The sequence below is a fragment of the Harpegnathos saltator genome, unplaced genomic scaffold (genome assembly GCF_003227715.2).
Source record: "Harpegnathos saltator strain DR-91 unplaced genomic scaffold, Hsal_v8.6 scaffold855, whole genome shotgun sequence".
NCBI classification, from domain to species: Eukaryota; Metazoa; Arthropoda; class Insecta; order Hymenoptera; family Formicidae; genus Harpegnathos; species Harpegnathos saltator.
Window position 1 is genome coordinate 188,875 of NW_020230710.1, and position 17,261 is coordinate 206,135.

Consider the following 17,261-nt stretch of genomic DNA (forward strand, 5'->3'; position numbering starts at 1 on the left):
GAGAGAGAGCAGTTTGTGCTGGCTCGCGAGATAGTCGCGAGATTCGAGTCGAGACTTTATGATATTTCGGTTTAGAGATTCCGCAGCGTGTGGTGTTAAAGCGCAAGCAAAACACCGGCGCTCGCTCGTTGGTGCCGCGTAATTAATTCGCCAGGCGGAAAACACGAACGTGTGTCTCAAGACCTTCGGGAAAATCGATGTTTTTGCGAGCTGAATTGCGACGCGAGCGTAACGAGGCCGCAGGTGAGGAGGGCTCGTGCGTTTGCTCACGGCGCCCTACGGTAAGGAACAGATGCAGGTGCAACAAATTGCGCTCGTCTTATCCGCGTGCGCGCGCGCCACTTCGTTGCTTGCATCTGAATATGCTCGTGAGAACGATATACGTTGGCCCTAACGAATGACCTGAGCCGGCATTTTAGTTCTACATTAACCTTACAAATTTTGCTTGAATTTGAAGAATCAACGAAGAGTCTCGAGACATCCCGCGAGCTGAAATTTTGCTTCTATATTAATCCGTCGCGCTTGAAGGACCGGCTCGGAATATCGCGATCTAACTATAGCGACTTAATACAAACTGCATCTAACTATAGTAACAAGCTATATTGTACCACCTTGATTCTGCATATGGTCATTTACCGCTGTATTCTCTATGTTGAGGTTTAAACAATGAAATTCATTCGAGAACGATCCGAATTATCCGATTATCTCTGCATTTAATCGTTATGTTGTACGTTTCTTATTATATGTGGTACAGATTGACAAGCAATCAAAGATTTATAAAGTTAAAATTATTTATCAAAAAATATCGCTATGGGTGTTAGCCTAAATTTCGAGTCTAGTGCCTCATCATTCTCCAAGTTCGCCAAACGGCATAATAAATGATTTGACATATCTAGAAATACATGACGTATCGCTTGCCCATGTCTCGGCATTATGCGTCCTTTGTCCTGGCTTCCAGCTGCTTCGTCGAGGCACTTCGGATATTCACTCGCGACACCGACGCTCGCGGCACTGCGATTTAATCGAAAGTTAGGTTAGGGTTAACACGTCTTAACTAACGCGATGCCGATGAGAACCCGATGGAGTATCTCAAGAAACCCAGCAGGATATTCGATTTACCTGACGAGAATTGTAACCAACACAACACGACACATACGCCACGTCGCGATGCGATACATGTTATTCATTTCTCACTTGCTCGTAATAATTCGATCGAATAATTGTATATAATTATATATGAATTTTCTCTCTTTATGACCATATATAGGATGTCCCATTTTAACTGAACCAAGCAAAAATCTCGAAAAATATGAAAGATACTAAGAAACGTTTCGGACAAATATTGTATGATTTCAAAGAGAACATGAAACAACTTTATATTGTTATCATTTTGTTTACAGACTTTCGATATATACTGATTACTTTTCTTAAATGGGAATCTCAATTTTATATTATATCATCTTCTATCAATTAATTTGAACAACTTTTGTCTGAAACACTTTTTTATTTATCTAATATTTTTGGAGATATTTATGAAAAACTTTGTAATTTTTTCAACATTTAACTTACGATATTTCACTAACTATTTGTCGAAAGAAAAAATAGTATTAGACCTTTGTATTCTATTTAGTCTCAAGAATATATTGGGTTGGCAAGAAAGTAATTTCGGTTTGCGCCAATAGATAGCGTTATGTTTGTGTCGTTATTCTTCTGTCAATGTTATAATTTTTTTCTTTTCAGATTTGGTAGTTGACACTCTTAGGTTACTATAGAAACAAATTCCGTGTAATTTTGTTTACAACTGTTGGTTTACGGTCGATTTTAACATGAAGTGCAAAAATGATCATTTTCGACATATCATATTTTACTTTTTTATTTTCGTAAAGGCAAGGAAGCGGCTGAGGCTCATAAAGAGATATGTGAAGTTTATGGTGTTGGTTGCATAACAGAACGCACGTGTCAGAATTGGTTTAAAAAATTTTGTGGAGATTTTTCACTTAAAGATGACCAACGTTCTGACCGACCTTCTGAAGTTGATGAAGACAAAATGAAAGCCATAATTGAATCAAATCATCATATAACTGTGCGAGAGATTGCAAAAAGGTTAAATGTGTCACACAGAACAATTGAAAATCACATAAGACGTCTTGGACTCGGTAAGAAGCTGGATATTTGGGTTCTGCACGAATTGAAAAAAATTCACTTGACACACCGGATCAATATTTGCGATACGCATTTCAAACGTAATGCAATCGATCCTTTTTTGAAGCGAATTATCACTGGTGATGAAAAATGGATCGTCTACAACATTAATCGAAAAAGATCATGGTCCAAGCATGATGAATCGACACAAACCGTATCGAAAGCTGAATTGCATCAAAAAAAGATCATGCTGTCAATTTGGTCGGATTACAAAGGTGTTGTGTATTTTGAGATGCTTCCAAGCAACCAAACGATCAACTCGGATGTTTACTGCCAACAACTTATGAAATTGGAGGAAGCAATCAAAGAGAAAAGGCCAGAATTGGCAAATCGTAAAGGAATCGTGTTCCACTACGACAATGCGAGGCCCCATACATCTTTAGCAACACGTACGAAATTATTGGAGCTTGGTTGGGAAGTGATGTCGCATCCTCCATATAACCCCGTTCTTGCACCATCGGATTATCATTTATTTCGAAGTTTACAAAACTTTTTAAACGGTAAAAATTTCAACAACAACGATGATCTCAAATCGCACTTGGTTGAGTTTTTTGCTGATAAGGACCAGCAGTTCTATGAGCGCGGAATCATGAAGCTACCAGAAAGATGGAAAAAGGTCATCGAACAGGATGGAAAATGTTTGACCGATTAAAGTTCATTTTTTGTATAGAAAAAATTGAGTTTTATTTCACACTAAAAAACCGAAATTACTTTCTTGCCAACCCAATACATGTGTTACAATAGCGCGCCCTAACTTTTGTTAACTTAGTATCTTTTATATTTTTTGAGATTTTTGCTTGGTTGATTTAAAATGAGATATCTTTTATAATTATATATGTTTGCATTGACAAAGATGCTGTTGTACAAATACAGTTAAAATAACTAATATCTATGATTATTTATAATTGAATGAATTTTCTTGATTTAATAGCGTTCTTTTTCAGCATGGACACATAAAGAACTTGATATGATTATATAGATGATCATATAGAGACAAAATTTAGATATGCGAATCACATAGGAATGTTGATTATTGCCGTTCTTCAGTCACTGAATGCGAACGTCGTGTAGTCGGGGACTGATAAATGTCGCGCGTGACTTTACTCTTGTCGACTGTTTACTCGAGCGTTGCGTACTTTTTTATAAACGAATCTTACCTTACGTCCCGATATGGCGTGCGATGCGGAGAATGTACGTCGGTATGTTACAATTTCCGGCAGCTGATTCGAATATTTCGTACATGAGCGCCCTCACCGACGTGGAGAATTATAAATAGAACTACAATGTGATCTCTTTTGGTTGCATTTTGCACTTTCCGTGCCATTTTTGTACTTTATATTATCTTGCAATCTTTGTACTTCTCCTTCTTATTTATATCGAATCATGGAATACGTACTTAATTTGTAAGCATAGAACACATGTCTGAAAAATATCCTATATAATAATAATACAATGGAAACTCTATTGAAATTTGATGGAATTAGCAGAATTAATGCAGAACCAATATTCCGACACGTGATATTTTTTCTTTTTTGATTATTTTATGGCAAGTTTAGTATATACAGGTTATATCTCAGGTTTTAATCTTTCCGTGGAATTATCTCCCAAACTTTTTCGAGAAAATGTTCCAGATGAAATATGACTTACTCAGTTTTAAAGGGAACATCCTACGCAATGAACATATTATTTTTAGGTGAAGGCACCTCCAAAATTTCAAAGCGACTTTTACTAGTTTCTTTTTCTTCTCTCTCTCTCTCTCTCTCTCTCTTTCTCTCTCTCTCTCTCTCTCTCTCTCTCTTTCTCTTTCTCTCTCTCTCTCTCTCTCTCTAATGAGACTATTTCTTTTTGATTATAGTCCCATAGTTACCTCTGAAACAAGTTCGTCGACACATGACACATGGGTCCCCCAAGATCATTATGATTGATCATTCAAAATTTATCTTAGTCGAATGGCTAAAAAACTTTTCTTAACGTAGAAATAGTCGGCACGATTGTAAGGGTAATATTAACTCATATAAATGATATGAATTCCCGGAGCTCGTGTTTACAAACACGATACTTTTATTAAGACATTAGATTGTAATTTTTTTCATGTTATTAATATATTATTTTAGTATTACTCGTACTTTCTTCCTGTAGCGAATGAATTTATAATAGGTTATCCGCCTAATAAAATTATCGAGCTCTTGATTTTGTGTGAGCGTCGGTAAAGTTATGGGGAAGCTAGGCAGTTGTTTTGCAGTCTGTCGACATTCTGGTCGACATGTGGTGATTCGCAATTGTAAACTTCGTGCTCGGCAAGCATTTTTGCAGTGGCACCGCAATGCGCTGTTTGGAAGATTCGAAAATTGTCATCCTCGCAACGATAGTAGTAGATCCACGTATCAGCATTCGTTTCATAGAGAATCACTAAGACACAGAGAAATATTAAGACGATATCACATTCATCATATATCCCTGCATCAAGCGTTAACTAATGCCGACTGTGCAACTAGATTGCGGTTTCGTCTCATGGACTCGGTGAAAAATATTACATGACCTCTTCTTCCTTCGTGCTATCTCCCGACAAAGCCACTTTCAACAGCAGTGGACAAATAAATAGACATAATGCCTGTTATTGGCCGGACACGAATCCGCACTGGCATTGAGCGTTTGAATGTCAGCATCAGTGATCGTTGAACGTTTGGAGTGACGTAAACGGCCACTTAGCGGACCTACATTTTTTTAACGGTACGCACTGACTGGAACCCGTTATAACGATTTTCTAATCAATGAACTTCAACTACTTCTGGAAGATGTCCCACTCGCTACCAGAGTACGAATGTGATTTCAGCATGACAGTGCTCCTGCTCGTAGTGACCGCAGAGTTCGAAGAGCGCTCAATAACATTTTTCCTGGCCGTTGGGTAGGAAGAGAAAGTAAAATACCTTTTTCACCGAGGTCCCCGGATCTGACGCCTTTAGATTTCTAGTGGAGCTTTTTAAAAGATAAAGTTTACCGGGAAGAGCCCACCACATCAGATAATATGAGAGACCAGATCACGTATATCTGCCAAGAAATTACCCGAGTAACTTTGAAAGGAGTAGAGCTGTCATTCAATGGCAGAGTCGGCCAAGGTCTTTCTTCTGGGAACAGAAGATAAGAAAAATTTTCAGGCCGTTTAGCTAAGATAGACTTTGAGTGACCTTATCAATCGCAAATGATTTGGAGAGACCTATATATTATGGGTTAATAAACTCGTGTTGGATGGGCTTTAGGACTAGTTAAAAACAATATATATATATATAGTTTTATTTTAAGAAATAAAAGTCACTTTGAAATTTCGGACGTGCCTACACTTAAAAAAAAAGAACTGTGCTCGTTCTCCTCGAAATTGAGTAAGTTTTACCTGAAATATTTTATTTTTTTCGAGTAACAAGTATAGTTTAGAAGATAATTGCGTAAAAAAATTTAAATGCGTATATGGCAATTATATTTAATATATTCAATTTTTATGTCATTTTTTACCGAGTCTGCAACGCAATTATTAAAAACTTGATGAATGTTTAATTTGTATCCGGCACATTTTTACATGCAAAGTGGCCATAAAATGTACGACTGAATTTAAAAACTGCAATAGGGACCTCATATAAAATATTAGGTGTACAAATGAATAATCCAATTTTTTCAGCTACATTCAAGGTTTATTTTAAAAGAAAGTAAATTAAATTATTCAATCAAAGTGTTCGCCGTTGCTTTCTATAACTTTAAGCATCTTTAATCTTTCAGGCAGCTGATGAATTCCATCTCGGAAAAATGTTACGTCTTTGGACACGATAAAGTCGTCAAGCCATTTTCAGATCTCATCCACTGATTGGAAGTGCATATCGGACAAGGCGTGTTGCATCGACCGGAACAAGTGATAATCGGATCGAGCAATGTCTGGTGAATACGCCGCAAGTGCTGCAAGACGTCCCAGCCAAGACTCATTAGGTGTCTTTTGTATTGGAAGCAATGTATGGCCTGGCGTTGTCATGTAACAATTTCACTGGACGTTCTCCTTTGCCAGTATACGGGCGTTTTCGTTCCAATTCTTGACTCAAGCAGATTAATTGACGTTGGTAGCAGTCCGCAGTAACTGTTTCAACCGGTTCCAACAACTCATAATAAATCACGCTCTTGATATCCCACCAAATGCAGAGAAGAACCTTCTTTCCGAAGCGATTGGGTTTTGCGACCGATTTTGATGATTTGCCGGGATTTACCCATGACTTTCTGCGTTTCGGATTGTCATAGAGTATCCATTTCTCATCGCCCGTAACGATTTTCCACAAGAAAGACTTTCGACGCTGCTTATTGAGAAGAGAAAGACACGCTGCCACTCGTTGATTTTTGTTGGTTTCAGTGAGTTCATGCGGTTAGGCACCCATTTTTCTTCTTTCTGGATCTTTCCCATCTGATGTAGGCGTTTGGAAATCGTTTGCTGCGTTACTCCCAACTGTTCTGCAAGCTCTTTTTGTGTTTGTGCCGAATTCTCAGCGAGCAGTTGTTCCAAATCATCATTATCGCACTTCGGAGGGCCTCTAAGGCGTTGTTTGTCGATTAGACTAAAATTACCGCTTTTAAACCGCTTAAACCAAAATGCGCACACATCGTACGATGTACAACACCTTCGCCGAGAAAGGAACAAATCGATTCGCGCGCTTTTGCAGCATTTTTTCCTTGTTGGAATTTGTAAAGATGCAGTGTCGGATATGCACCTTATCTGTTGCCATTTTCGACTGTACTGAACTGAATACTTTTGAAGGTTATGTTGGGCCTTTCGCCAAACTATATATTCTTTTTAATAGCTATATGTCAACATTGCATAATCACAAAAGAGCGGGAAAATCTATTCAATTTAAAATTAATTTCGTAACTGCTTAAAATAATTTGGATTATTCATTTGTACATCTAATATAGCGTACAGACATGGCGTGTTTTGCGATAAAGTATCGGAGAAGCATAATTAGGGCGAGTATAATTTCACTACACGAGGATGTTACTTTATTCATTATCGGGCGTTGCTCTTAGTAACTTCAATGACAAATCGCTCGCTTTATACTTTCTTCATTCGTTTACACACCATCATTTATTAATTTCTGCAAACGCAACAAAATGTTCATTTTTAGCTCGCAAACCACGAATGACGAAGTAAACTGCAAAGCCGGAAGATGTTAAGTTATTAATAAAAATATACAGCCCTAAAAGGTTCCATATTAAATAAGAATTTACGAGAAATGTCTTCCCTCTCTCTCTCTCTCTCTCTCTCTCTCTCTCTCTTTGAAAGCAAAGCGCGACTTAAAAAAAAAATAAATTAAACTGCGTTGAATTTAATGGACGGTAGCATATTTAATAGTTGCTCTCCATTAAAAACAAAAGCCACTAAAAACAGGTTGTCACTTAGCGTTCCTACTAGCTACGTAAACATCGGTCATTAAATTAGGGTACTCTACGGGAAAAATTGATTTGAATAAAGCAAGAAAGCACGCATTCAAATCAATAAGTTTTATATTATTTTACACTTGCTATTATTGACGATGAAATTATTCTGATTGTATTATACATTTATCTTTATTAATCGATAAAGAGAATTTTCATCCTTCTCCAATGCACAGGCTAAAATTATTCATTCCTCTTTTTGTACGATAAATATTTGTTTAAATTTTACATTGTGAGAGTGAGTTAATATCATTAAAATTATATACATAGTATCTTGAATCCAACTGTATCTTTTTTGTTCTAACGAAAAAATAGTTGCAATACACATATATGATTATTCCATCGCCAATATTATAGTAATACTTATAAAAATGGTTCTCTTATGACTATGATTCTTTCTCATTACGCGATTAAAGTTACAAATGCCAAACACTTTTTTCAACATCTTACGTACCGTTAGATCTTAATGAGCTATATTATATGCCGAATAAGCTAATAAATTAAGTTGAACTAATGTTGATTTTTTCTGAATCGAGAAAAAAAACAGCTTACGGCTGAGGCATACGCCTTTACGCCTTTAAAATACTTTAAGAAGAATTATATATAGTTTATTGTGTTTCCGTTCTTAGTATCTAATGCCATGACCGAGTACTTTGGCGAGGACCTGAAGATAACAAAGATCTCGCGGAACGAGATGGGAGTTTATCTGTGCATCGCCAGTAATGGCATCCCGCCCGCGGTCAGCAAACGTATTTTTATCAACGTTCATTGTGAGTAATAGCGGTTACCGTTCGGACAACGTCCGACAGAGTTCCGTTGCACTTCGATCCCGCCGCCCACCGAAAATGCAATCGTATCTTCCGATTTCGTTTACAGTTTCGCCGGTGATTCACGTGCCCAATCAGCTGGTCGGCGCGCCTTTGGGAACCGACGTGGTCCTGGAATGCTTCGTCGAAGCGTCCCCAAAGTCGATCAACTATTGGGTCAACGACAAGGGTGAGATGACACGCTTGGTTCATTCACTAAAAACTCTCGTATTGCGCGCCGTAAGAGGTTCAAGTTTCCCGGTACCGCGGTACTTCGGCGCTACGATATTTTAGCGTAATAGCGCGGCAGACTGGCGCGCGTCGATCGCGACATCAGATTAGAGGACATCAAAGGACACGCCGCATACTTCCTCGTATCGTTTGTGTATCAGTTACAGTTATTACGGAGATGTTGTTTATAGACGCTGAAAGAGATGTTCTCGATACGTCGTATTGATAAAATATAAATATAAATATTGAGAAAAATACGCTACATTTAGCGAGACACAGATGGAGCTTATGGGCAGACTAAAAATATATTTAAGGGAAAAGGAAAGGGACGAAAATTTTAGCGATACGCTGCGGTTTGATCGTACGAGCTATTTGATCGTACATTTTCAATTACGAATTTCTTTTCCTCAACATTTCATGCAGAATAATATCGACGTTCAGATCCTTTCGATTCGACACGTATCTCTTGAGTTACACGATAAGTGCGTTCTCACGAATAGCCATGCAACTTTAAAGCCGCCAACTGGAAATAACTTCCTCCGCAAAGCCTCTTAACTCTTAATCTTGATACCCCACACGTGCATATGCATGTGTTATCTATTATTCAACGATACGACGTGTATTGATTTTAATGAAGAAATAATGATAAAATGAATAGTAACACGCTAACGATTTATGTTGCGCTTCCTCGCGGAATAAAGTTATCGAATGCGACGATGAATAATTCAGAAACTATACTCCAATTCGCGGGCGCACACGCGAATAAATCGCGTCCACGTTGAAGCAACTCGACCGGCGCGCTACTTGCCGCAAATAGCACGGTCCGTTACAGCGGCGATTGGTTTGTTAACTAATTACCGACTGTAACAAGCGGAGAAATGTTCAAACGTTAATTACCCTCGCAAGACAAATCCGATTATGGCCCGTACTTTATAGTCTAGGCGATTCCGATGTACAAGGGTGGAAGATACCACGCGAGTACAGGCTATCGAACGCTATCGCGCATTCCCTTCCCATATCATCGGCGCATCGGGGAACTTATTCGGCGTAATTGAAAGCCTGCGCGCGCGCGCGCGAGTGCGCGTAAGTCCCTCCCGTTCTAAGCTAATTTTCTCGGAGTGTCCCAGACGCGATGCGCGCACGAGATAACACGCGCGTGTACACACGACGACGGTAAGAAGCAGCGGCTCTTCCATCGGGAACATTGAAAAATTAGTTTCGGTATCGCAAATTGCTTGACTACGCGAGCAGTCACATATCACAGCGATATATAATATCGCGGCTCAGAGAGAATTTCCCGGGAAAACTTTAGATAGATATAAGAGAATACTACTTATTCAGACTCGCGGAAATATTCCCGCGGTGGATTGCGTCTTGCAGGAGAGCAGACGTCCTCGCTGCCGGTTTAACACACGCTCAGCTATCCGGAGCTCTTCGCTCCAACGCATTCGTATGCAATTTCGTCTCGCGTGGAAGATACCTTTCACTTGTTTCCCATTATATGCAACTGTTTCAACGTGTAATAAGAAAGCATAGCGGCGAACCGGCGAGAGATGTCTTATTTATAGTAGAAGATGTAACCTCTCTGGTGCCTTCAACTTCTCGCAACGCGCGCGCGCGCCCGCGAGCGCGATGGCGTCTTCTCTCTGGAGTTTAATTAAAATAATTCGAAACGATTCAGCTAATCCAAAGCAAATGCACGCAGCGGTACACCCTTGGATTTTATCGTATTACCAGAATACTATCATCGAAATAATTGAATAAACAGAATAATGATCAAGACGAACAGTTCGTTGCGGTGTTTGTTTGGCTGAATTCAAATATCCTGGAAATAAGTGCGATTGTCGGAAGAAACTTTAATTATACATTCCAAATGCATTCCGTAAATGTTACCCGCATTCTCCGAACGCGATTCACTTGTCCCGTGACATACACCTTTTGCTTCTCTCTCTCTCTCTCTCTTTCTCTCTCTCTCTCTCTCTCTCTCTCTCTCTCTCTCTCTCTCTCTCTCTCTCTCTCTCTTCTAATCGCACATACGATCGGTCGGTCGACGGAAGGTTGCTTGTTGTTGCCGGCGTGTCAATCGATAGAAATGCATGCTCTCTCGTGGAGAAATTCGTGTCGTTCGCGGCCTCGTGTCTATTCTATCGGAATCGGGATAATCAACTTTGCTCCCCGCTTTGTTCCCAAGGCGCGATGATAATATCCAGCGTCAGGCACGACGTACAGGCAGTGGCGAAGTCGCAGTTCGAGGTCCGGATGATCCTCACCATCCGGAACCTGCAGAAACACGACGTGGGAACGTACCGGTGCGCGGCCAAAAATTCCCTCGGCGATGTCGAGAGCAGTATTCGATTATACGGTGAGTACACAGCGCGTTTTCGACCCGTTATCAAACGAAGTTTCCCGGGGAGCCCATAAAGAATACCTAATTCGGTTACACGACGGAACGCAGTCAAAACGGGCAGAATTTCGTTATCTGCGCTGCATTTCGTTTCAATACACGTGTACATTCTTCCCACCGTCTGTGTTCTCCCCGCCGTCAACCCCCTCAACTGCCCGCCTCAACCATTCTCCTCTCGCTTCCGCGTAGTTCCGTGTGTCTACTCTCTTTTCGATATTCGTGAACACCGGGGATTAAGATCCGTGCCGCGAAATAAAATCCGCGGGTAGACCGCGGATAATTGCGCGCGGCGCGGGCAGGCCGCAGGACGATGAAAAGTTCGCCTCCGCGGCCTGTGAATGAATTACCGTACTTATAATCGCGCGCGGTAAGTGTGGCGCGTACCGCGATTAATTTCCCGCACGTTCCCGGCTGATAACAATTATTTCCTCGGAGATAACGCTGCGTCGGGATTTATTAGTACCGGCCGCGCCCGGGCGTTTCTCGGCTCGGCTCTGTAGACGTGGAAAATTGTATTTCGTGACTAATATCTGGAAAATCGTAGCGAGTATATCGGAGACCGGCGCCGAGGGAGGGAGGGGAGTCATTTGCTCACGTTCACGGGCGGGCGTTTAAAGCGAGACGATGCTCCCTCTCCGTGCCTGACTATGGCAAAAGGCAGCGCGAATCGCAATCGAATCGGACTCCGCTGTGCTTCGAGCGCTCGTTATTGCGGCGTGTTCCGCAAGATTTCCGCCGGAACTTCCCGTCGGACCGGCAAGCGAGTCGCGTGAATCAAGCCCCCGGTCGGGGCGACGTCCGAGAAGCTCTCGTCCGACATTAAATAAAGAATAAGACTCCGCCGTACAATATCGCCGAGTTCTCTCGCCGAAACTCCCCTGCTCCCTCCCCCCCCCGTCCTCCCTTGCCAATCCCCGATATGAACGCCAACCCCATTGCCGTTTTTACGCCCGGAGATTTAAAGTTTTACCGGAGAGGGTAAAATCCTCTCGTCTCCGCGAGCCCGCCGTGTGTTTGCCGCTGGGGCCAACACGCGTTACGGCGCAAAATGCGCTGTACGCCGGTGCGTAGCTGCGTACGAAACGATCTTACGGGCCGCGGCCGGGTAACAAGGCTCTCGACTGCTCCCGCAGCGCGCGGACCAAGTACGGCGCGCGGTGAAACGGCTTTTTGCCACGTTGCAACTCGGTTACACTCATGGTGTATCTCGCGTGGCGACGGAGCGCGGCGAGGCGAGGGGTGAAATCTGCTCTCGCGCCGCACGACCTGTTATTCCTACATTAATGCGGCGGGTCGCGAGGTTAACGAGTCCTCCGTACCGGCAGCTCGACGTGGAAATTGTTGCTCGAGTCTCGACCGCGCCGCGCTCTCTCAGCCGAGACTGATCGCGGGATGATAGGAATAAGAGGGTTTCCTCCTTACGGCAAACACGCCTCGCGTGTACAAGCATCGTCACTTTGCGGACGGAAACCTCCGAGGATCTGCCTCCTATATCACAGCGGTAGACGCCCTTCGGTCAATCCTCATCTTTTCGCCAGGACGCGCGCGCGCGATGTCGGATTTCACGGCTGGCTTGCGACTCTCCCGGGATACGTTCACTTGGGGCGGGGGGAGGGGGGCGCAGGCTTGCAGAACGCGAGTGCACCTTGCGCGCTTTCGTAAATCGTCGTGCGTTATCGACCGATCGATTTCGAGAGCAGGCTCTCCAGCCGTTACGCCGGACCTAAGAATCGACGTATTTGCGTGGCGGAATTGAAAGGTGACGGTACAAGAGAAAAAGGAAGAAAGAAAGATGCGCTCGCAACAGCTCCATTCGCGTTTTCGGCCCGCTGACTGACTGACTGACTGACTGACTGACTGACTGACCGACCGCCTGGCGCTAACAGGGTCCTCGCAAAGTCGAAAATAATATAAAGTTGACGAAGGAAGATGGCGTCCGATCGATTTTCGTCGTGGGACAATCTGCGCCCGAGAACCGCCCGATGGGATACACTTCCAGGCGTATTCGAAGGAAACTTTAGAAAACACGCTGTACATACACGGATGTTGTACGCACGTGTCCACCCGCGGCCGCTATTAAAGTCCCTGCATGGGAGTAGCATGCATGTGGGTTAAGCTGTCTTATCTCCGAGCGCCTCTCGACCTGACCTTTTTTCCTTTGTTCACGATACTCCCGACGGGTAAAGTTTGCAGCGTAAGTGTCAGAATTCTCGGGGATAAGCGCCGATAAATTCGCAATGTTGTCACTCGTCGAAGCAACGACTACGGGGCTACCTCGAGGTTCGTCCCGAGGTGATGCAGAGATACGCGAGTATCGGCGTTGCGAGAGAGCCTAATCTGTCCATCGTCGCGCTGATGATGATCGTTGGAACGTGGCCGGTGATCGCTCGACGTCGCAGCTTCATTTGATACTTGGTTCGGTCGCGCGACGATAGAACAGCATTATTCTACGAGCCACGGCTGCGAACCGCTCTCCGCAGTGTCTCCGCGAGTGACCGGGGGCATTTCCACGCCTCCTCGCCTCGCCGTAACTCGTAAGTGTTTCTTGCCCGCAGCCGGAAACCGCGTTTCTTCCCGCTGTTGCAGATATCGCCGCGCCGGCGAAGACGCAGACAGCGGTGCAGCTGTCGTTCGAAGACGAGGAGGACGAGGTGGTGTACGGCTCGGCGGAGATAGACAAGATGGAGAACAGGCCACTGCCGGTGGACAACACGGTGCACGGACACGTGGGCTCAGCGTCGGTCGCCACGCCGTCGTCCGCAATCCGCGGCGGCAAGAAACGGCCGATGATCAACGCGAAATCGGGCAGCGACCCGTGCCCGCGGCGCTTCTCTGTCGTCTTGTCGTCGCTGGTGTCGCTGATGGTCGTCTGCCGGAGGTGGTGGTGGTGAGAGGCGAGAATACGCGAGCCGAGAGCGAATCTCAAGGAGAGCGGGTCGTGGCACCGATTTCGGCGACAGCGTAACCACATTTGGAGAGGCGTGTCACTCAATCGACACTCGACGACACAAGTTGTTCCGAAGTTGCTTCTGTCGCGGCCTGCTGAGTGAGCTCCGGCAAAGGGAGACACGTCGGCGACGTGCCTCGTCGTTGACCAGGCTGTCGGGTTGACTCTTTTCGAAGGCAGCTCCGGTAAGCTATTCTTCGAACGCGTGACTCTTTGATTCCAGTGGCTGATCAGCGGCGGCGGCAAGTCGCGTGGAACGAAGCACAGGCGTGCATCTCACGCTCGGCGAAACGCCGTCCTCGCGTAGGAGGCATGAACGCGAATTTCGGGCTTCGTTGAGCGCTCAACAACTCGCTCGACAATACGCGACGGAAGCAGCTTCGGGCAGGCTTAAAAGTCTCCTCACCGTCACCCCCACCACCACCATCGCTTACGACGACGTATCGTTGTCCTCGAGCGGCTTATTCGTAATCCGTAGACCTAATCAATGCCGGAAGCTCGCGGAAGGGATGAACCAGGTGGGGTCGAAGACGAACATACGCGACGCGGGGCGTATCTTGATCGTTGCGACTTAACGATTGCATCAGGGACCGATCGGTGAGTGCTACGTTAATTCAATTCTGAGCTGACGTTCTCAGATGAGCAGCTTCTCATGATTTCGCTCGGTGCTATTCTTCACATACTTTAGGCAATACCCCCGATTTCCTCATTTGTACAAATTTGATTCATGTAAACGCGACGTAACCTTATCTTGCGACGCATTCGCGCCTGTCGCCGTCTCATTTGCCGTCTTCTCTCTCTCTCTCTCTCTCTCAGCGGCGATTAATAGAAAAATTAATGCACGACTGGCTGTCGAGCAAAGCAGCGAATTTTACGCGACAGACGATCGATCCTCTCTGCGCTCGATCACGCATTATCGAATTATCAAATCGAGCGCGAACGCTCGGTCGATCGAGGTACCTTCGCGCATGCGCGCGCCGGTGTATCGGATAATACAAAGTAGCGACAAAGGAGCGACCAAAGCACGAGGGAACACGAGAGAAGACAACGAGAAGCAATAGAGACCGAAGGCCGGAAAAAAGAGAGAGGACACATCTCACGAAGCGGCGACAGTCGTCGCGCGACGTCCCGCGGCATTCCCGCCAATCGGGAAAGCATAACTCTTCAGTTCCGGCGGCGTGACACACAAATCTATGTGCGCGATGTATATATGTACGTGTATCATATAGCGGGCACGCGCTTGCACGTGTATATGTGTGCATACTGACACGTCAGGGTAACTAACACGTTCGTGCCACTTAAAGCCCTGGATTAAGAAGGAAGCGCAAGCGTTACCCTCTCTTCATGCTTTCTATGGTCGCCATGTTGGGCCCACAGCTGTTTAGTGGTCTGCTCTTTTTAATTGCACTGCTGAACTGATGCGATAAGTTAGGGTGAGAAAAAATGTAGTGGTCTCACTTTAACTTACTGCAGCAGTTTAGCAGTGCAGTCCAAAAGAACAGACCACAAAAGCAACCTGCGTGTCTGATGTAAAGTCAATCGTAAGTGTCAATTGTAAGTCACTCAGAAACGCTCTTATTTTAATTCCAACGTTGTAATTAACATTAAATAAGAGATTCTTGAAATTATGGAATATCATATCGAGTTGAGAAATACAGACCACCTTGATACATGATACATCAATATTTCATTAAAGTAAGTGAGGTTATTATCATAATATGATTTTTTTTGTTTGTCTCATAGATGTCTAAAATGTTTTTTATAAGGAAATAACGTTACGAATATATTATTTTGTCACATACGATACGCCAGTTGAGATTTGGTTTCACACGAGATTCATTACGGGACCAATATGGCGGTCAGCCAATCAGCAAACGAGACCTCGCTCGCGCTTCTTTCTTAATCTAAGGCTTTAGTGCCACCTACACCTCCCCCCTCCCCGCCGCTCCGTCAGCGAATACGCGCGAGCGGCGTAGCGATTTCATAGGTAGCCTCCTTGTACGATCGCTGGTGTGTAATAGAATATGTATATCGCGATTATAACGAATATCGACGCAGCTTTAAACCGAGTTCGGAAGGCCCGGAAGTGGCGAGGCCGCCTCGCGTGCGAGCTTCGTCCGTCTCGGCGAATCCTCTCGATCGACCCCACCCCGCCGGACCACTCGCGATTGCCGAAGAGAGCGGCCCCGAAGTTCTGCCCGCCACACGCCCCAGTCGCGGACGCGCGATCGCACCTCTTCTCCTTCTCCTTCCGCTTTCTCTTCTTGTTTTCTTCGTCGCCAAGTTTTCCCCTCCTCGTGTTGCACGTTGCCGTTGCCGCCTTCGCTGCTGCTCATTACTCGAGGGTTTTCCGCGGCGCTGATTACCCAACGGCTCTCGACAGTGAAACTCCGCCGATGGTCAACGTGGAATTAAGTGTGACCCTTTCGAGGAAGGTTTATTTCGGAGAGCTCCGCCGGAGCTTTCGCCGACTCGGATATCTCGGCGACTCTCGATAAAGAAACTCCGCGGTGAGTGATTTTCGATGACCGGTAGAACTCAAGTGTTCCACTTTCGAGGGAGAGAGAGAAAGAGCGACCATAGATATTAGAATTCTCCGGTTCAAGTCAAATCGAATGATATTCAACGGGTATTTACGCGGGAACTTTGTTCTTCGAGAGCGACTGTCGAGATCGTAAAGCTCTGGGTTCTGATTGGAGATTGAAATAAACGACGCTAAGAGCATCTATTTAAAAGCTTTTTTTTTCGCTTTTTTTCTCAGAGACAGAAATGATGTAATGATATAAAAAACTCAAACGTATACTTTGTAAGACACTGTGACAAGTAGTAACTGTTCGCAAAACTAAACAAAGAGCGGATAATACATTTGTAATCCGAAAATAGTGAGCAACAAGGCCGCACATGTGCGCGAAGAATAATTCCAGTTTTCTCACATCAGACGGCTTAGTGACAAGACAATAAATTTTCACTATTTTCATGCCGGTGAATCTGACATAGTATTTCGGGCTAACGGAACTAGATATTTTTGCAAACGCATCGGTTGGCCGTGTATTTTCAGTTCCGAGGGGACACAGACCTTTATATAGGAAATATGACATGAAACTTATTATTTCACCTGCACAGCCCCGACATGTAAAATGAAATTATCAGCAAAAGTATAAAAAGTAACAATTATAAAATGACGTTGACGCGTTTCCAGTGAACCAAGTGA

General features: G+C 44.2%; 1 protein-coding gene across 1 annotated transcript in view; it reads left to right on the forward strand.

Moving 5' to 3' along the window:
* Positions 1-15,706, forward strand: part of LOC105192478 (lachesin) — an 86,784-nt gene extending 71,078 nt beyond the window's left edge. The window contains exons 7-10 of the mRNA XM_011156643.2: positions 8,292-8,432; positions 8,539-8,658; positions 10,891-11,061; positions 13,690-15,706. Of these exons, the coding sequence (XP_011154945.1) occupies positions 8,292-8,432; positions 8,539-8,658; positions 10,891-11,061; positions 13,690-13,994 (737 nt within the window). The 3' untranslated portion in view covers positions 13,995-15,706. The remainder of the gene's footprint in view (positions 1-8,291; positions 8,433-8,538; positions 8,659-10,890; positions 11,062-13,689) is intronic.
* The last annotated feature ends 1,555 nt before the right edge of the window (positions 15,707-17,261 follow it).